The 22,295-nt window shown below is 44.6% G+C and overlaps 1 protein-coding gene across 4 annotated transcripts in view; it reads right to left on the bottom strand.

The window, feature by feature from the left end:
• Positions 1–22,295, bottom strand: part of NDRG3 (NDRG family member 3) — a 56,908-nt gene that overhangs the window by 30,940 nt on the left and 3,673 nt on the right. For all 4 annotated transcript variants that reach the window (XM_050313735.1, XM_050313734.1, XM_050313736.1 and 1 more), the window contains one exon: positions 640–744. In XM_050313735.1, coding sequence (XP_050169692.1) covers positions 640–696 — 57 coding nt within the window. In that variant the 5' untranslated portion in view covers positions 697–744. The remainder of the gene's footprint in view (positions 1–639; positions 745–22,295) is intronic.

The following is a 22,295-nucleotide window of genomic DNA, read 5'->3' on the forward strand; positions in this document are numbered from 1 at the left end:
AGATGCTACATCTTGTTGGGATGGCCATGATGACTTAGGCACTCAGAACAACGATTTGTGGCAGAATCCAGTGAGACCAGGGCTCTCCTAAAGCCCAGATGGCTCTTCTCCAGCCCACAAAAGAGAAAGTGAAAGACTTAAACAACACGATGATTTTCGGGAGTCTCAGTATTGCATGAATCTGGACTGCTCCAGCTGAGCTCTGGAGACATTGAAAGGAAACAGCTCCCCATTACTAAATCCAGGGAGATGGGGCTGGTTTGGGTGTCAAAACACTAAAGGATAATTTAAGACAAAATATTTTATAAAAAAAAAGGAAAAAAGAAAATAGGATACAATCCAAAGTTCTTCTAACAAGGAGAAACTTATTAGAGGTTCTACAGCTACACCAGGTCAGGAATGGGATCACCTTCCCATTTTCTGCCCAGCCTTTGTAAATCCTCACTACTCCAAACTTACCTGAACTGTGGTGGCCTGTCATTCCCTGAGACTTTGGAAGAGTGTGTGCTGGTAAGTTAGCAGAGTGGGTTTTTTCAGTACTTAAGATACTTTAGGCTGTAAACAGATTCTGGCAATCAGGGCTCCTTCCCAGAAAAGTCACCTGAGTCACCTGTGAGAACAAAGCAGCAGCTGCATTACCTTGTCATTCAGGAGCGGTTTGATCTCTGTCAGCTGAACATCCTGCAGTTCATCCATGGTGCTGGAACTGGAGCCAGTTAATCCTCAGACAGTGAATGGGTGATTCTGAAACAAAGACACACTGTTAGAAACAGCATCACAAGTGAGGCTAGTCAAAGAAAGCTTTCAGATTTTTTCATTAGACTTGTCTGTGCTCCAAATGAAGCCTGCAAGAAGCTGGTTCTTGATGCAACACAAGGCACCTGTAAGTGCAGAAGGCAAACCCAATCATGCTCATAACTGGCAGTCTCCTTACTCCTTGTCCTGCCCACAGAAACTCCAACTCACTGAAGTCTAAGTTATCCAGATTTTGAGAAGAGGAGGTTAGGACAAGACAGAGGGAGAAAGGGAGAAAGGAAAATGAAAGATGAGCAGTCACTGCCTTGGACTCAGCAAGGTCTCAGCTGCTGTAAGGTCCAAGGCAGTGGGACATGCCAGCACCACCTGTGCCACTGCTTTCATCTGCTCTGCTCTCCCAGGGCCCTCCCCAGGTGGGGCTTTTGGGGCACCAATGGCTTGATAACCATTTTGGGATTGGACCAAAGGCTCCAGTGGGTGGGATATGGAGCACTGACTGCCCCACCTACGCAGAACTTGTCCTACCACCTCCCCCTTCCCCCTTAGTTGTTGTTTTGAGCAAGTAATCATTTCTCCAATCTCCTACAGATATAGAAATGGCCCTCAGATACAGTTGGTCCAGTGGAATATGTGCAGGTAACACTGTTAACTGGCCAGCCCAAACGATCAGATGATGCAAAGTCAGCAAAGGGAAGAAAAAAAATAGAACCAACATTATGTGAGTCTGCCATGTGTGTGTGAGAAATCGCTGCTGACGGAGCCAGAGGAGAAATCTTCCAGTATAAATACAGCAGTGAGGATGGAGGAAAATGTGGCTGAGTTTACCAGCGATTTCATTATTCCTCTGGAGGCTCTAGCTGTGTTCCTACACAGCAGAATTTCTCGAGCAAGCAGTTGCAGCGATAGAAGACTGCTCTGGCAAGGGATGGTCATGCCGGACCGTGCAGGTTATCCGGCTGTTCGGGAAAATCGCACCAATTACTGCAGATGACATAGAAGTCACAAACAGAAAGGAGCATGTGGTGGACTTCCTGGGCACCAGCTGAGTGTGCTAGGAAAAGTCTCTTGAATACTGTCAGAAATCAAATTCTTTGCCCAAGATAATATATATCATAGAAGATATATCACAGAAGAAAAAAAAAAGTGGAAAAAGAACACGTGTGTTCTCCAGCCACCTTAATTCCACACAAACACATCCTGCCCTGGGAAGGAGGGATCCCCCTCCCCCCTAATACTGTGCAAAGCTGCACCCTCTGTGCCAGGACTAACTAACACCGGTGTGGCTGAAGCCAGGCTGGCACAAAACAAATGGAAACAAAATGCCTTTTCCCTCTGAAAATCAGCCATAGCAATTTCCCTCTTTTTTATGTCCTTTGCTTTGGGAAAGGATGTAAAAGGTAACAACCCCTACCTCACAATGAATTTTCACTCAGAAGAGGAGTAAGAGTAGTTTCCTCTGCAAGCCCCATATACACTGGGGCTGATTAAGAGCTCAACATCTACCAGGTTCTCTCCAAACCAGCATCCCATGAGGTTACAGACACAAAAAGTTTCACACGGGTGTCACAAAGCTGCAGATAAGCTGCAGACAGTACTGGAATGATCACTGTCACTTTATTACCTGGAGAGCATGTCCTTTCTCTTGGGCTCCTCTGAAGAGACCTGCTGGGCCCGATGGCAGGCAGGAATGTGATGGAAGGAACTTCTTGGGGTCACCCAAGAGACCAAGAAGTTGTCCATCTCTCCAAAGGGATTAAAAATCTGTGCACACACAAGCCACCTTTCTCTGTGGGTTTTTATACACAAGGGGGTGGTGAGCTCCCAAGTCCAGGCTCACACCTTGGCTTTTTGCCTAAACCAGAGTCCACAGGGAAGCAGAGCATCAATAACCCCTCTCTACTGAGCTCTGACTGACCAAAGAACACGTCAGAGCACCAAGTGCTCTGCATTAGATTGCTCAAAGGTACTTTTGCTAAAGCCTTGAAGATATTTCTCCCAGTTTTCCCCTGGCTAATCAAAAATCCCAGAGAGCCCTGGGATGCATCCTGTATAAACCTGCCCAGGGCCACCATTTGCTGTCGGTGTGAGGATGCCCACGAAGTGTGCAAAGCCTAGAGAGGCAGAGAGACACACTCTGTAAATCCCACGCACTACTATGGTCATCACTGATAATGTGAGAAAAATAAAAACCTAAGTAGGGCTTCAAAGCAAGGATTATCAAATGCTTATATATCTCATCAGCTCTGATTTCATACCTGGTCTCTAGATGCAATTACAGTGCACGCAGTAAAAAGCATCACTCTGAAATTAATCTGATGTTTATCTTCCTGGTCCACTATTGCTTCAGGGAAAGGGGGTCTCCAGTCTGCAACACTGTCAGCCTGGGAGGCTCCTCTGCTCTCTCACCCAGCAGAAAGGCCTCTAAAGGGACCAGAGAGAACCCACTGCTGAGGTGAGCCAGGGAGCCACTGAAAATTGCTGAACTGAGATTAAATCACACAGAAAGATCAAACCTACACAGCCTCAAACAGCCAGATGGTGGAATTTTTGCCTAAACATTTTGATTCTAAATCTATTCATCCAGCAAATTTGACTTTTTTTTTCTCCTTTCCTAGAAACTTAAAGCTTTTTGACATTTTTTGAAGGAAAAGGTACAGGTGGTCCCCATCACTGCTGGCAAGCAGCTTCTTTTAGCTTGCTGAACCAGCTCTTCCCAATCCACTCACTTGGGAGCTCTCCACAAAACGGCAGTCACAGCCTCAGGACGTCATTTCAATCCCTTCAGAGGATCTTCGCTCGCGAAGACTGGCTATTATATTTACATGCATGCACTTTTCTCTTCCCAAGGTCTTAGCAAGCTCAGTGGGATTGCCCTGGACTGAATCTGGGTAACTGGTGATCACACCACAAGATCTGACTCGCTCTGCAGGACTATTGGCCACAACTTCACACAAGCACCCTGCAATGCCAACAGCAACACACCTTTTGGTTTGAGACACGGCAAAGGGGCACATTTGAGCAAAAGAGAATGATTTATAGCAGGGAGACCTTGTAAAGCACATCTCCAAGTGCAGAGGCAAAGGGAAGGGTGGGATGTTGTTGATCTGGGCTATTCTCTGCTCCATCTATGTTAAAGACTCCTTGTAAAAGCTCTGCAGACATGTCTGCCCAGGAAACAATCAAAATTCCTCCCTCCACTCCTCCTGTTATTTAAAGAGACATACATGTCATTCCATAAACTGACACAACAAAGCAGCATAAATATTCATAGGACTCAAAAGAGCTCTGTAGAAGACAGACTACAGGCAGAGCAAAAGGTTTGCCTGGAACGATCCGTGTATAAATCATACATTTTTTCTATAAACGTCCCTGTACCACCTGCTTTGTAAATATTCCTCTTGCCTCTATTTATATATTACTATAAATACACTCAAATCCCCCAACTGAAACCATCCATCCCTTTCCAAAGGTTTCCTGAAGGCTGGAGTAGACGCTATGCTCTTTGAAAATCAGTAAGGAGAATCCAGGAAAGATGATGTGAATCATTAAGCATGGAGATTAGAATCAGGGTAGAAGACAGAAGGCTACAAAAAACCAAGGCTGGTGAGCCTCAGAAAGGAAACACCTACCCATAAATACAATCTGAAATCCATGTTTGTGTGCTTACTCCAAGATAAGGCTGCTCTCAGTTTACATCATTTCAATACACAAAGGAAGAAGCTGCAGTAAAGTAAGTTCAGTAAGTCAAGAGCACGAGTCCTACAGGCCTGGACCCACTGAGCATGAACTGCATCATCTGCGGGGACCGAGGCTCCAGGTCCTGCTCACTGAGGCTCTGGCACAACTGCTTCCCACAGGGTTGGCAACTGTAGGACCTGCATCTTGAATTCGGCTGTTTTCTTACAGGGGTGCAATCTCTCCTTGGAGCCCCTGGTGGTCTAGAGGTAAAGGCGCCGCGCTATCACCGCGGAGACCCGGGTTCGATTCCCGGTCAGGGCCACTCCCGGGCAGGTGGGGCTCGTCAGCCCTTAAAGGCAACCCACCTACGTCCTAAGGACCTCGCTGCCACCGTCCAAGCTCGCTTGGCCCCGGCAGATGAACCTTAGGATTAAAGGGTGGGCTCAGTTCCGCGCACACTGTGTCTCACCTAAAAAATCCAATGCGCAGGCTGGAAGGTGGAAAGACCTTCCCCAGATCTTCGCTCGCGAAGACTGGCCAAAAGAAAGAAGCAATCTCTCCACACTGCTAAGGAACTCAGTGCAACAAAACCTTGCATTCAGGGGCTAAAAATTCTTGTTTGTTCATCTCAGCTTGAATACAGCTTCCAATCTGTTACCACGATAGCCTGTCACACTGCTGCTTTGTATGGTAACCACACTGGGGCAAAATTACACCAACCAGTTACCAAGCTGTGCTACCAAACGTGGTACCCAATGTTCCTAAACACACGCTCCCTTGTTCAGCAGCCCAGCAAAGGCCAACTAAAGCAGCTCCTCTCTAGGGACAGAGGGCACTTCCAGCCACAACAATCCGGGTTAGGTTCCTGAGAACCAGCCTCCGACACAGCCGCCCACTTCTGAGGAGATGGAAAGCAGAAATGCTGCTCCTGGTGTGCAAAGGAAGATGTGAACAAACCCAGGATTTGCAGCCCATGCCAGAATTCAAATACTCCACCCACAGCCTGCAGGTTTGCTGCTCAGGCATTCCTTCAGCCGTGTGTGCTGGGCAGCTCTGCACCAGCTCTTCCCTTCCTTCACGGGGGAATTCCCACTTTTCTGTGCCTTCCATGCTTTGCTCTCACACACAGGAGGACCATCTGCCTGACAGGGCTCCTGAGCCTGGCTGGGCAGACTGCAGCCTTGGCATACAGATCCCAGCAAAGTTTCATTTATGGGCCTTGAGACCCTTGGGCATTCCTGCTGTGTTGCTCCTCAGCCCTCTGCAAGCTCTGGACATCAGTGTGCTTCCCAACACCTGCACGGGCTACTCTGCTACACTAAAATGCTGCCTGACCTTGTAAACTTCCAGCAAAACAGGCAAAGGATCCAAATTCACTTTAAAAATACTTTCCTAGGTTAGTCACTTTGTGTTCCAGCTCATATATTTCTGGGAATGCACCACATGGCACTCCATCTCCAAGACAAACCGTGCCTGCAGAGAAACTCCATTCTGCTTCACTCGTGCAGTGCCAGCTCCTGCACTTGAGCAACAGCAGCTTCCCAACCCACCATGCTTCCTGAAATCTGGGCTACACCTAGGACAGAAATGCCAGCTGGCATTCTAAGGAGCTTAAGCAAGACCTACATCTAACAATGGTTTGTAAGGAAAAGGTCTGTGCCCAGCTTAATTTTGGAGGAGTCCCATTCTAACTAAAAGCAGTGTCACACTGCCATGGGTGTAACTGAGCTCAGAGAGCAGGACACCAGCCCTGCTGACCATCTGAATTAACAGGCTACAACTACAGGGCTGGTCAGGCAAGAACGCTGAAAAGTCTTGAAGGTGTTTTGCATTACCTGGACCAGTGCCCAGGAAAACACTGACCCATGTACTCCCCTGCACAGGCCAGTCCCAGAAGTTTGAGAGAGGGAACACCCAGGATATAAACTGGTGTGAGAAATTTCTCTGATGAAAATTATGCAAATTACTGTCTTTGAAAGAGCCTTTTCTGGTCGTGGCTCTTTCAAACAGCTTTCCAGCATTTCCCTGAATAAGCTGTTCCACCAAAAGCAAATGAAAGAAGCAGTGGCTGTTACCATCAGTCATGATGTCCCATGTCCCCTTCACGTCCAGTGGCACCACCCTAAAGCAGCACCCACGTTACCCAGCATCAGAGCTCACACAGCTCAAACTAAACCACAGAGCCATTTTTACCAGTGTCATGGTGAAGGACATGTTCAAATGAATCTGTTCAAGGACCCTTTCACCTCTACTGAGCCACCTGCTTCCACTACCCCTGTAGTTCAGGAGGTCCCAGCAGGCACAGCTGAGGGCTCTTGAAGGTTTTGGTTGGATGTTTGTCCAGACCAAAACATCTGTAGCTCTTCATCAGCACTGTAACCATCCTGACATCCACTGCAGCTTCTCCCCATGTCACCTCCTCTCTGTCCCCCTCTCCTCACCTTCGAGCTCTCACCTGCAGAGCATTCACTCTTTGTAGCTGACCTCACTTGCTCCATAGCGCTCACCCTCCCCTGTGACACCAGGCAAAGCGGGAAATGCTCTCTTCAGCAGCTTCTGATGAAATCTGACTGCTCTCCACCAGACCCTGCAGCTTCCTCTGCAGTTTTACTTTCAGGCTTGTTTCTGCTTCATTTCAGCCATGCTTCCTACTAACCAGCAGTGCTCTTCTACGTTTTAAGTGAAAAAAATTAACCAAATGGGAGTACATACTGCATTGAGCAAAGCAAAGTGTTCCGGGGCAAAGGGGATTGGAAATCTGTTTAAATGACATTTTAACAATGATTTTTATCATGAAACAGCACATTTCAATTAACTGAAATTTAAGGCTGATTTTGCATTTTATTTATCTTACTGAAAAAGCTGCATTTTCACTGGTTACCAAATGTTACACTGCAGTGATTCAAGGCCAGGTTGGACAGGGTTTGTGGCAACCTGATCTAGTGGAAGGTGTCCCTGCCAACGGTAGGGGGTTGGAACTGGATGATTTTTAAGTTCCCTTCCAACCCAAACCATTCCATAATACTTCACTCAACGGAGCCTTCTTGCTGCCTGGGAGGAACCACCACTCGAGTTATTGTATAGCTAAACAAGCAATTAGTCAGACCTCGGGTTTCCTATTTTGTAATGCGATTTTGATTGACGTTTTTAGTTTACTTGTGTGAGGTGCCACCGGGATGGAAAAAAAATCCTGAGATCAAATGCATAAGTAAAAAAACATCTGTACAGTAACTTTCATTTAAATTTTTTGTGCTCACTCATACATATAAATTGTACAACCTAAATCCAATATAATATATATTCACCAGAGAAGAAATAGCATCAAGCAGTTTTAGTCACATCTCTTGGCATGTGCAGTGTAATGTAGTGCAGTCTGGATAAACCAAACCTAAAAATCATCACAGACATGTGCAAAGCTCAAGAGGAACACACAGTTCTGCTCCTCAGCAGCCAAGAAGACACAAATTCTTCTGGGTTCAGCTCATTTAGGTAATGAACAGCCTTTCACTGTGCTCTGTAGGTATAAACATCTAAACCACTCCCAGCTTCACAGAGCAAACCCAAACTGTTCTTACTTCATTCAAACTTGAATAAATGGATTTTGGTCATCAAAAAGTAGTATACTCACAGGCAAAAACTGATCAAACATTTCAGCATCTCCAATTCCAGGTTATACACCCTGGTGGACATGGCAGAGATCTTAAGTTTTATCACAGCAAATTGCTTAGTATTAAATAATGATGGGTATGTACACAAAAGACAGATTTCAGTCTCAGGATGCAGTTTCATCTGCTCTAGCTACAAAGTACTTGCAAAAAGGGCATTCATGGGACAGATATAAATTTTAAGAACTCATGTAGATTGTATGAAAAACAAATTACTAAAATAAGATTTTTATTATATGGGTTTTTCTCCCTCTTCCTCATGAATGAACTCTTCCCCTTCTGCACTCAGCATTGCTCCTTGAGCTCCAGAGAACAAGCTCTTTAGTCTGGGCCACCCTGTGCCATCTGTGGGGCAGTCTGAGGTATCAGTGCCATTCCTCCAAACCCACTGCAGCTGCTGCACAGCTGTCCCATCATTTCCAGTCTGTGAATTCACTTCCAAGCGGAAAGCACTCTTGTGTGTGTCAGGCTGAATTACATGCCCGTCCTGAAGCAGCTGGCCAGGAGAGACAACTGTGGTTAGCACAGTTAAAACCAGTAACACACAGGACAACTCAGGATCGATTCGGGAGGAAATGTCATTATTCATTTAATACAACTGTGTTGCCAAAAGGGATGCTCCTGCCCTCCCTCCCTGTGCCAGCCACAACTTCCTTCCTCTCCTTCCTTGCACCAGGCCGATGATTATGCAATAATCTAAAAAATCAGATCTGCTTAATCCCTCCCTCAAGTGTTTTCTCCAAGACTGGCTTTCACTTGGATCAGTGAACTGACTGATGAAAAGGCTCCTTCAGTTTCTTGTTTGCCTCCTTTTTTCTAAATCTGTCAACTACAAAGACCTTGATTTGAGGTTTGATTTAAGAAATCAGGTGTTTGGGCAGCAGCAGCTCTTCAGCTGAATCAGAGAGCATATTCTGTACGTGCTCACTCTGCTGCCAGGTGATACACAGGGGCCTGCACTCAGCCTCTAATCCATGTAGACAGCGTATACACAACAGAACTCTGAGATGCCTTGTTGTAAGGTATTATTTCAAGATACAGAGGAACTAAAGTTTCACCTGACAGCCTCTGAAAAGGAACATCAGACCCTTCAGCTCTCTACTCTGCTCCATCCCCTTGCAGCTGGAACCCAAACCCTGCCTCAGGCAATGTCTGGAATGCTTGACTGGAACATGAGCAGACTTAATGCAGACTCTTTGCCAGGCTACCTTTCTGCTGGTTTAGTGAGCTGAAGGAGCCTATCAGACAACCACATGAACATCAGAACAAGCTCGTGTCATGAGGACCAGACACATAATGAGCTCTGGAGTCGTCCCCAACTCCTGCAGTCTAAGCTGAGGATCACGTACATCAGAGTAGGCAAATTTACAAATAAAGCAGTTAACTCATTAGTCTTCATGGTGCTCCCTGGATACAGGTAACCAGGGCTGTAAATGAACACCTAAGTATAAATCAGCATGGGCATTCATTTTATAAGTTCCTGAAATGGATAGAAGTCTTTTGATAAAACAGGTTGCAATGTCTTATTTCAGAGAGGGTAGAAAATCCCTGCAAGTGTCCCAGGCCAGGTTGGACAGGGCTTGGAGCAACCTGGTGTAGTGGAAGGTGTCCCTGCCCATGGCAGGGGGGTGGAATGAGATATTTGAGGTCCCTTCCAACCAAAACCAGTCTGTGATGCAGCAATGAACCACATTTTCTTTCACCCACCATGAGCATCCCCCCTTAGGAGTTACAGGAGCAGTTTGCCAACACCTGCATGAATACAGGAGAGAGACAGGATGGAAAACACCAGCTGCTTAAGCAGTACATCATTCATAAGAACGACTTCTGCCTGAAGTCAGTTATAAAACTACATATAAAGTAGATACCTAAAATACCCTTGGAAGGCAGTTGATGTTTTCCATAGAATGAGGAATGCCTTTCTGTAACTAGCTGGAGGCCAAAGAGGCCAAAGGAGGCCAAAGAAGGATGGCGCTCTGTACCACTCTATGCCTCCCAGATTTTAAGTTTGTCAGATAAGGCCCCAGGAGGAAATCTCTGACCTACTTACCAGGTTCCATGTGCACCCAAACCCAGTTTGCTCTCCACAGATTCCAGTGGTTATTCTTGGGTCAGGCTGCTTGTGAGTTTAGATTTTCCTGCAAAAGCCCTGGCCATTACTGCCTGAGATCTGCCAAAGTCCAAAAGACACACCCTCTTAAAGGTGCCTCGTTCCCCGGTGAGATTCTGTCCCTCCAAATCCAAGCCCTGTTGGCATTTTAGGCAGGAAAGAACTCCTGCTTCCTTTTTGCTTCATCCTTCTTTCCCTCCCTTTCCTTATTCATCCCCCCACTGATTCATGTTTGAGTGGTCACAATCAGAAGCCAAAGCTATCTAATGTGTGAACGGGACTAGGTAAACAACTGACACCAGGAAAAGAACAGTTTTTAGAATGGTAGGTTGATTCTGCATAGCTTTTGCTTATTATCAGTTAGAAGTAATAATTTCTTTTTTCCTTACCCAAACTTCCTTTCTCCAAACCAAAGTCCCTGGTTTAGATCAATGCAGAGCTTCACTGTCATTAAGAAATCATAGTGTTAAGGGGGTTCCTATTAAGTGAAGTTCAGTTTTGTATACCTGGGATACTGCAAAAACATTCACAAGCTTAAGACAGCTTCACATCCATCTTACAGGGGAAACCCATGATCCCACAGACACTCCAGATAGGGCATACAGTTATTGTAACCAGACCCCCGAGGATTTTAAAACACAAAGGTATTACTTTCAAAACTAACTGAAGATCTCAATACAAGTGATTTAGTTCCAACACTCCAGTTCTGAATGAAGCTGAACCCTCACATGGGTTTCATGTTTAACCCCTCTTTGTTTAGAAAGACTAAATAAATAATAAATGAGCCCCTGGTGGTCTAGTGGTAAAGGCGCCGCGCTATCACCGCGGAGACCCGGGTTCGATTCCCAGTCAGGGCCACTCCCGGGCAGGTGGGGCTCGTCAGCCCTTAAAGGCAACCCACCTACGTCCTAAGGACCTCGCTGCCACCGTCCAAGCTTGCTTGGCCGCTGCAGATGAACCTTAGGATTAAAGGGTGGGCTCAGTTCCGCGCACACTGTGTCTCACCTAAAAAATCCAATGCGCAGGCTGGAAGGTGTAAAGACCTTCCCCGGATCTTCGCTCGCGAAGACTGGCCATTATATTATGTTTAGAAAGACTGGGTTACAGCAAATTAATTCCTGGCTTCATTCCACAGAAACCAGCACGAGACAAGGACACACCACTCCACACCAACAGTGAAGGAACAAGCTGATTACCCCAAAGTCTAAAACTAATTTCTCCAGTAAGAATCACTACGAGGAAGTTTCTCGGAAGCCCGTCCAGAGCCTCTTGCACAGGGGAGGATGGCACGGCAGGACCTGCGTACGGCACCTGAACACAACTGCAGAGCCACATGGCCTGGAAGGGATTTCTGCAGGAGAGATTACTCCTCTGCAAGCAGGAGTAATTTCAAAGCTGGATCCAGTTGCTCAGGGCCTTACAGATTTGAAAATCTCTAAGGATGTAGATTCTAGCATTATGCACCACTCTCATTGCAAAAGTAGTTTCCTATAATCCAACGGGAACTTCCCTTGCTGCAAGTGGAAGATAGATGTATAAACAATGAGATTTTTAATCTGAAAATATCACAGACCACAGTCAAAAGAAAAATTAATATCCATAAGTAGGTGTGGCTGCTACAGCCACACATCAGAATTATTTAAAAATTCCCTTTCTAAAACTGTTTAATAATGAATAAGGAGTCAAGTCAGATACTTCACAGTAAACCGTAGACGAAGCAGAAATTCATCTCCTGGTAGATTTTTCAGGGCAGATGTTAATATGTCAAAATAACAGGCTTAATATTAAATTGATTGCCAGATCTGAAAAACGTTCAACACTTTGCAGAAAAAGGACACACGAAGAACTGCTCAGGATCTGAGCAGTGCAAGATTCAGTCTCGGGAGAGTTCAAGAGCAAATGCCCAGGATAGGGCACACCTGATGATAACTCCCCTTTGCCTGTACATCCACATGTACAGTGTCTGGCTCTTTCAGGCCCTGTAGAAGCTTCTTCCCCAGTGCACTGAAACACTGCTGTTCCTTGTGAACAGAGGGTATTTATTCTCAGGCTTTGTGCTGCAGAAAAAACAGTAAGGCAGCCTCACCCATGAAATGGAGCTTAATGCCTCCCTCCTTCCCTGACAGCCACAAAAACAATCAAGAGCTTGACCTATTATACCCAGAGTGCTTTAATCCCAATGTCACAAAACAAAAATACACAATATAAAGTAACTCTCTGGAGGCTGTATCGAAGACTGACTCCTGACAGCCCATGTGCACAGCTCTGAGCAGCCACAACTTCCCCCAGAAGTTTGCATGTGCTGTCCAGAGAAGGACCTTCCCAACATAAGGCTCTTGGCAAATGGCAAGGGTTAGAACACCAGCCCTGACCCTACAAAAAGCCTGTTGACAGTACCTTCTCCAAAGACAGGCTAGCTTGCCAACAACTCACCCTGAGAGAAATGATCAAATATTTTTACTTGGCTTAGTACTTCCTTTCTGTAACACTACCTGCACATTTCTCCTATATTAACCTTTTAAGGCAGAATTAAGTTTAAAGACACTGTTGATGCAAGCATCTCAGAAATAAAATGAGAGCCCTGGTTACTTCTGGATTGATTTTATTCCTCCAACACTACTCTTTTTCCCTCCCTCTCCAAGCTTCATAGCCATATCCTTCTGGAAAACGGCAGATACATTTCCTACCCCATGTCCAGTATTGCAATGTTATAGCCGTGATATCTAAAAAAAGCCTCAGAAGATATTTAAAATGTTCTGAAGAAGGACAGTTGTACCATAAGATGTAATTAAGACAGTCAGGTGAATCGTGGTACTATCAGGTGCCAAACCCAATTGTAAAGACTATCATATCAGTTCAAGCCACCATCAGGGAACCAAAGTGGGGATTCCCTTTGGAGCCTCTTCCACAGCAGTTCCAGCTGATGACTTTTAGGTGACTCGTGCTACGCTCCGTGAGTGCTCTCAGACCTCTCCACATCTGGTGATCTGTGATCCAGTTACTCAGCAATCCAATTGCTCTGGATTAGAATAACACTTTACAAGTAAAATGACAATCACCCACCTTACCCAAAACACTTCCTCGCCACCTCCAGAGCCCGGTCCAGCGTCGGGCACGGCCGTGCCCTGCTCAGCAAGGCCTCCAAGCCACATGCTCACACTGCAGCAGAGACCAGGGGGGTGGGCTCAGCAGCACCTGCAGACCCCACCACTCCTCTCTTTCAAACTCGGAACATCTCAGGGATCTGCAGATTGAGGTCACAGCTTTTATTTAATGAGCTGGAAATAATGAAATGCTTCTGTGACCAGAGGCCATTCTGCAGGTCAGAAGCAGATGTTAAGCACAACCCAAAAGCACAGTTCTTCTCAGCAGCCTATGAGTCCAACTTAGTGATGTCCCTCTTTAAAATTCCGTAAATAAATGTTTAGCAAGGTGCTCTGAATTGGGCTAAAATGGCAAGAAATTAATTCTGTCAATAAATATGCAAACACAACAAAGCACAGGTAATAAAGCACAAATAAATAGTACTTGTACACTGGAACCACGTCCAGTTTCCATGAATGCAAAACCTTCTGCTTTTTTGGAGCAATGACAAATTGTTTTGTTATTGTTGTATTATTCCTGGAGTAGATGAAGCTGGATGTCCTACCTCAGCATAAGAACATGCCACTATCCCAACTCACGGTCACAGAGGGTGCATTAGCTCTTGCTGTCACCAAGTTTTAATACTCCAATTACAACCTCAGAACACCAGACACAAGGCCAGGCTGTTTGTTCTGAGCTGCAGGAACTGTACCAGGTATTTCCACTAAAACACTCTGTTGAGAAGTTTGCTCTGATTTTCCCAATGAAAAGTGATCAGAGGGGCTGTTTTAGCCAGCCAGGCTCCATATCCCTACTCCATCATTTGAAAGGATTTCTCTTGTGAGCAGAGCTCTAGAGCTAAGCTTTCAAAGCCCCATGAACAGCATTCTGATGAAGTGTTAACTGCAGAATAAATCAGCTTAAATCCAGGGAATTGTTCCAACAGATTAAAATCTCTACCCCGAAGAGAAAGGAGGAGGTCCCGCTCCCACTTTAGAAATATCTCACTTTGTTTTGAGCCTGCCACCCACTATTTCCATTTGGTGGTCTTAGTCCTCTTCTCGAAAGAGACAGTGAAAAATGGGTTCACACATGCTCCATGCTGCTAAGACTCTGTGCTTCCATCATATCCTCTTCAAAGACCTCTTCTTGAAACTGAAGAGTTTTGATCTACTTATCATTCTTTACATTGCACACCTTTGATCATTCGCATCAGCCTTCTGGGGATCTCTCCCAGTCTCACTGGGCTGTGAGAGCGATGGGGCCGCTGCTCACGCAGCGCTCACACCACGGGTGTGCTGGCACTCGACACACCAGCGGGCTGCCCAGTCTGATCACTGTTATTTTTCCACAAGGATCTAATCTTCAATTTGCTTTCCCAAACACTGAGATAATATTTTGGTAGAACTGTCTATTATAACCCCCAGTTCCCACTCTGTCTGGAAAAGCTAATTCAGAGCCCATCGCTGTACACTTACAGTGGGGGCTGCTCTCCAGCTGCATCACTTCACTGTGCTGAATTTAAAATGCTACTTTAGCACTCAGTGCCATAGGATTTTTCCATGTTTCCTCAAAGCTAACTCTTCTATTTACTATATAACAATGTATGTTTGCTGATAAAAATTAATTTGTCACCTCTCTTCCATTTATTTTTATAACTCTGACTTCTCTGTGCTTTTGGCTTCCACATCACTCTCTGGCAATGGCTAATACTGTGAAAACACTGTATAAAATAAACCTTCCATCTGTCTGATTTATAGCTAAATTGTTACTGGATGTCCCAATAGTCCTCATGGTCTCAGAAATGCTGGATATTCTTCACTCCCCTTCTGTGCCAGTCATCCTTCCATAAAACTTTATTACTTCCTTTTGAACTCCCAGTGGCTCCTTTCCGAGGTGCAAAGTCCTAAACTGTTTAACGTCTCCTCTCCCCTCATTCCATGCCTTTGCTCTCTTGTCACCTCTCTTACACTCAAAGAACTTGCCAGATTATTCTGATAATGAGCTCCAGTGTAGATTATTCCTATGATTTTACTGCTCTGTAAGACTATTTTTCATGCTTCCTCAGGGAGATATAGCAGAGTTTCTCTTTAGAAATGTGCCTTAATGCTGCCACATATTTTCATAAATGTGCAGGCAGTCTTCTACACAAAACTGGGCTTCCCCCACCACTCCCAGAGTTGGGAATTTCATTAAAGAAAAATTCATTACATAATTTTAAATCTAAGATGCTCGTATGTTCTCCCTAGACCTCAAGTTGACCCCAGCTTTTAATTTATCTTTTTTTAATTCGTCCTTTTATGTACATTTGCTCCATTTGTGTATGAGCTGCACAAGGTTTGTGCCAGAGAGCTAAAGAGAAAAGTATCCATCCCCTGCCCTGCAGCAGGGCTGGACACTCCTCTCCTTGCTCAAGGGCTTCTACCAAAGGAGGGGCTCAGAGGGAATCATCACAGGCTCAGGTGTTTCATTTCTTTTCAAAACGATGTGTTGCTCTGATTTAGTTGCATAAGTTCATCCTGGTTTCTTTTTAGGCTCTACTCTTGGCTCCTTATGTTGATATTATTCAGTGAAGTCAGAGGAGATCAGTTTTTGTCATCTGTCTGAACCTCATCTCTAGCACAGCATAACAAATTTTTCTCCATAATTCCTTCACCAAACCACACATGCTGGGAGTGAGTGGTCCTGTTTCTTTGGGGATCTTTGAGTCAGCATGGATTAACTTTGCATTTAATGAAGGGACCAACACTTTCCCTTGCAGCCCAACACACTGGCACCTGATACGCTCCTGTTAAATATTCACCTCAGGTAGAATTTAAACGCTTTGGTCGTCCTTCAGATGAAACTCGAATCAGGGGAGAAACCAAGGAAGAGGTAAGAGCTCCAAGGCTACTTCCCCTGCAATGCCTCTGCAGCCTGTTTGGAGTAACATAGAGCCCTCCCTTCACCACCACTGCCCTGCAGGCACACTGAAAGCTGTTTTCTATTATTTATTATGCAATCACCAGCAATAAAGGTCGTTGCTCTTCATCTAGCCACTGCATGAGAGAGAAAGACAGCACAGCATTGGCTCAACCAAGCCCTTAACAGGCCAGTGGTGATGGCCATCACCATTTGTGTTAATGCAGGTGCTCAGAGGAAGAGGTGTCCATTTTGAGATGTGACTGCTCATCCCTTCAAAATGAGAAGTACGCAGGCATGCCAGTAAAATGAAGATGGAACTTTCTAACAGTAGCCCAGAAATCACTGCAGTCCTTGTCTGTTTGGCCAGATAAGAGACAGAGATCCCCCCTCCTCCTGCTGCAACTGCACTCAGGAGCTCAGCAGACCAGAGGCCCAAGCAGACTTTCTGAGGGACACCCTGTCTGCCCCTGTACCTTTGATGCTTGAACCTGCAGGGAAGCAGTGACCAAGGGCACGGAACAAGTCCCTTGATTTATGTAAAGGTGAGTGCCAGTCTTGAAAGTGAGGCCCCAGACTATGGGAAGCAACTTGCAATCACTGCTGCTTGCAAGACCTGGGGTTTTCTTTAAAACACAAAAGAAAACCTGAGTCTAGTGATTTATGATAGGATAAAAATACTTCAGACTTCACTAAAGGAAATGCTTCAAGATCAGGATTTAAACTCTGTGAGCCTTTCCTTATTCAAAGTTTTGACAATACGAAGATTGTATTTGCTTAAGTCATTTTCAGGCCAACAAGGTGACTGATGACAGTGTCTACATAAGCAGATCATTTTAATGTGGAGACATGATAAAAATAGCAGCATAAGTGCTGTATTTGCAATCAATCCGTAGCCCAGAATGACATTTGAAGGCCAGAGATCTGAGAAAACATTAATATATCACATCAAAGGACTCATCAAATACAGAAAAGCAAGCTATCTCTCTGCATTGCAACACTTCTCAGTTCAGGCAATTAATGATCAGGTAGAGAATTAGGCCCTCTGGTGCAATGTGTTTTAGGCCATTTCCATCTTTTCCCCCAACAACTACTTCCCACCAATGAGAGAAAGTACAGAGATTGATATTCTGGAGACTTCCCTAAAGAGCTGAAAAACACCCACCCAAACATTTCTTATTTTATGACAATATAGTACTGACAATATTTCTCCTGTCTCTATATAAAGTCCTAAATTCATATTCTTATTCTACTATTAATTTCTTCAAAGGTTACTATGCCATACAATGGACTTTATCCTATTTCTTATTTCTTCCTTTTTTCTGTTTTTGAAGACAGCACAGGCTTCTCTGCCTGTTTTATTGCTTTCATTGTTAAGAAGCTCCTGTCTTTAATAAAGAAGAATGAAACAATTAAAGTCAAGAGTGGAAAAGCAGTTATCTTTTGTAAGGCCCAAGGAGAAACCTCCATAATTTTTCTCCTCCTGACAACAAAAGATAATACAGTGCTCAGTGAATGCCTCCTCCATCTGTCTGAGAAATCCTGTGCAACCCCACTTCCAAAGCTGGCATTTGAGGGCTGCCTGGTGCTTGGTTTGCAACGTCAACAAAATGTTTTTTTAAACAAGGAAAAAAGAAGCTGAAGGCCTTTGTTGCAGAGCAGGTCATGAGGAAGGGGAACAGAGCAGCTCGGTGTCCCTGCCGAGGTCTGTCTGTGCCACACCAGCACTCAGCTCACTGTCCCTTGCCAGAGGCATCTGCTGCTCCACCACACACACCCATCTGCTCTCCACTGTGAGAATTCCTGCAGGAACGCTGCTCCTTTGGGACACCACCAAAAAAAAAAAAAAAAAGCGCAAATGACAGACTTTTTACAAGTCTTTAGGGGTCACTGCACTGCCAAGAGAATCAATGTTCAGAGAAGAAACCTCATTTCCTAACACCTAAAGCCACCACCAAAACCAGAATGCATTCATGTGGAACAAGCACAGGACCTCCCTCCTGAGAAACCAACTGCTAAGCTCTGAAAATTTTTTTAAAGACATTTTTATACTGGTGTGAGTGGCCTAGAATTACCCTTGAAAACACTTTATTTAGGCAATTACCAGCAAGCATAACAATAAGAGCCATTTCTCATAGTGTAAACCCAATCACTCTCCAAAGGGCCTGAGGGGTTCATTATCCTCGTGAAGCTCCTGGAGTGCACACATGACCAGGCAGCCCTGGCACTGACACAGCTGCTTCCCAGATTTCCAAGAACTGCTCAAATAGCCAGATACAGCATTGTCAGGCTACCTAAAATCTGGAAATCATTGCCAACATTCCTATGCATTTGCAAAGAATTCAGGAAGGCAACACGGAAGCATGTATCACACAAAATGCATCAATTAATACTGAACATGAACAGCAAACAAAACAAACAAAAAACCAAACTAAACACAAAATGGAAAAAAACAAAACAAACAAAACACCAACAAAACAAAAACAAACCAACAAACATTTGGTTAGAAAGGTGCAAGGAGTGTCCATCACTGCCCTGGAATGACCATCTCTGGCCAGAGAGGGACCAGAAAGGTGGCATGACATTACGGTTGGAAAAGACCTCTAAGATCATTGAGTCCAACAATTAAAAAACTGAATTGTAAAAAATCTTCCATTTACCACCCAAAGTGTAAATATATCAGAAAGTAAGATCTTTTTTTTTTGGCGGGGGAAGGCAGTTTTTTTTATCCCTGCACTTCCACCTCTATGCTCTCCAGCATGCCAAGTTCAGAAGAACCAGGACATTCCCTAAGAAAATCACATCAGCAAGGGTCTCTAACTTCCCTGCAGGTCTGGGGTGAGAACTGGAACACTGGCTGAGCGACAGGGAGTGCTGCAGTACAATCACTTTTAAGGCAAGGAACACCTCGAGTAACCACCACACACCTGAGATGGTTCCCTCTGTTAGAGCACAGCCACAGCAAAATCAGTCAGCAGTTACTGCCACAAAGCACTCTGGTCACAGATCCTTTGACCACCTGCAATACATCCAGACAAGCACATATTCAAACACCTCAGCTAAAGAACAACAAAATCAACACGGCTTTAAGCCTTTTTTTAAAGAGTGTTCTCCATCTGCAAGCATCACACTTTGCAATTGCACATGAATAACCCTTCTGCACGTAGGAAACAGGAGAAATGCCGATGGTTTCTATGACTGACTCCAGGAGCTGGACAGCCATGAACTCCAAGTCCATTTAAAATCAGTTAAAAACAGAGAAATTCAGTGCCCAAAAGGTACTGCACACTGCACTGCCCAGCCAGTGCAACGGCTCTGCTCAGTGTGGCCAAAAGAATATTTTAAACCTTCCCTCTCATGGCAAGACCCCCTGTCTGGGAACATTCCCAGGCTGAGACAGAGCTGGGTCACAGCAGCACACAGCCCCTGTCACTGCTGCTCCTGGGGGTTTTCTTCTTAGCCAAGTATGAATTGGCTGCAATACTTGCTGGGCATTCCATCCACCTACCCCTAGAAATAACAACAACAAAAAAATACTCTTATTGATTTGGGGTTTTTTAATAATGAATATTTCTAATTAACTACTTATCAGGAAAGAATAGTTTTGTTCTGTGGCTGAGCTAATCCATGTGAAAATTTTCACCAAGTCCTGTGCCTTTCTCTCCTTCAGCCCATGGATAAAGCCCAATTGCATTGTAAAATGAGAAAAAAACCTTCCCTGGCTTCTCTAAGACCGTATGGTACGTATTTGATAATCTTTTCACCCAAGCTAAAGGGGAAAAGAAATTGAATTTCTAATGAGGGCCATTTCTTTGATGAAAATCACGTCAGAATGAACTTCATGAGCAAAACAGCACACGTAGAGTTCCCATACAATGGTTAAAAATGCCTCTTTGCTCAACACTCCCAACACTGTTATGTCAGTCCTCCACCAAGGCAGAGACAACCCATGCAGCACCTGAACTGGCAGCACAGAAAAGCACATTTAAACCACTCCCCGAGTCACATCTTCCTACCACCTTGAAAATAAAGCACAAATCCACATACAAGCCCTCATTTTCTGGAAGGAAAGACACCAATCCAAGTCACAGGGCTATACCTTTACGCCAGTCAAGTTTTTCTTTCTGCCTGTGCAAAGGTAGAAACACCTACACAAATTGAAAAAAAAAAAACCCAGACCTTGTTGGCTAAGTAACAAATTTCAAAACTATCACAGCCAAAACAACCCACCAAAAACATAAGCACCTAACTTTGGTTCTCCACACAAAACAACCTAAAAAACCCTCAGCAGAAAAGTATTACGTGTGACAACAAAACTGGAGAATTCAGATATAAATTTTCAAGAACAGTCGATTTAGCAAATGGAAATGTCCTTAAAGATTTTTATCCTTTGTATTTAGGAAGCTTAAATGTACACAGACCCCAAAGAATTCTAGCATTTACAAAACATTACAAGGGTATCAATCGCAAAATTTGTGAATTTCCAGTCGCATATTTTTAAAATATTTATAATGCAATTGTTCTTAATAAATTAGAATAAAGTCCATATATAGGATAAAAAAATATTACTAGATCCCTATTAATTTACATAAATGCACTAAACCCCCCTCCCTATTCACTGTCTTCGTTTAAGAAATTCCAGATGCTAACTCAGGGTCCCATGTCTTTCTGCCTCAGTCCAGGGAAGGTGTCCAAGAAGCAGTCACAAACCCCACTGAATTAGTACCTGGGTGTAATTCATACACCAAGTCACGCTAATGTAACTACAGCATCAAAATCATGCCAATTTGAAATGAAAAGTGTGTGCACAGGCACTTAGACTGCAGTCTAGACTACAGTTCAGCCTGTAAGGTCACAGTTTCAATCAGCAGCAGCAGGCACAGAAATACACACTTATCTGACTGAATTGATTCTAATTAAATCCCCACGTTTGGATACTGCCAGAACAACAACACTAAATCAGCGTTAATTTATCATTTGCTGGGTTCATTTCCAGTCAGATCTGTTTGCAGCCACTCCCTGTGTGGAGTGCCAGAGGGACCCCAGCACAGGCAGAGCCTCTCCCCAGGCAGCGCTCACAGCAGCGCTGGAACCGCCACACGGAGACACCCAGAGAGGTGCTGACCCTCGGGAAACCCTGGGGGGCAAGCCCAGGCCTGGACCCACAACCAGCTGAAAACAAATCACACAGGACAGGAATAAGAGGTCAGTTTTCCCAGGGAGGGAGTCAGCCAGGAGCCTTTGCAGTGCTCTGCTACACACTGTATTCACAAACAGGCTGGAAAAAGGGGCAAGGCGAGGAGTGAAAGTCTCCTGAGGATATAAGCTGTTCTGAGAGCAAAGAGAAGGGCTGGCTGAAGGTCTGCAAAAAAACCCTCTGAGAGTAAACAATGGGGAAATAAAACAACAGATGAAATTCTGTGCAAATAAAGTAGCGGTCTGAAGATAAGTGGTCCTTATTTCACACGTAGACCGGTGTGCTCCAAACTGATCATTAATATTCAGGAAATCTTGCTGGAGTCACAGCAGACTGATTAAAGCATCAGCTCAAAGCCATTCAACATATGAAAGAATAAAGCTAATGTTAGGAAATGATTAGTAATAAAACCACCCTATAAAGCTGTAGAATGTCTGTAGTTTAAATCCTGGATGCAGTGCCTGCTCCTTCCTTTCGAGAGGACGTAATGGAAGGGAAAATATTTTTTAAAAGGAAACAAGGTTTGAAAACATGAATGAGGAATAATCAATCAGGCTAGGGCTCTTCTGCCTGGAAACAGAGATTGCTGCAGTGACACATGACAGAAACCTGTAAAATCATCAGTGAACAGAGAAGGTAAATCGAGATCAGTTGTTCACTGTGTCCAAACAATACAACACCTCAGAGATAGGAAATGAAGCCAGCAGCTGTCAAGTTGAAAAGAAAACAAGCAGAGGTAGTCAGTACCTACAGGATGACTCTGTGCTCTGGAAGGTTTCCCCTGGGATGTGGCAGTGCTGTACATTTAAACAGATAGGAGACACAGGCTAGTTCACACAAAAACGCATTAAGGGTGAACAAAACAAAGGCAAACAACATCTAACTCTTGACATCCCACAGCTGA

This window comes from Myiozetetes cayanensis, unplaced genomic scaffold (genome assembly GCF_022539395.1).
Source record: "Myiozetetes cayanensis isolate MyiCay16 unplaced genomic scaffold, myiCay2020 scf19, whole genome shotgun sequence".
Classification (NCBI taxonomy): domain Eukaryota; kingdom Metazoa; phylum Chordata; class Aves; order Passeriformes; family Tyrannidae; genus Myiozetetes; species Myiozetetes cayanensis.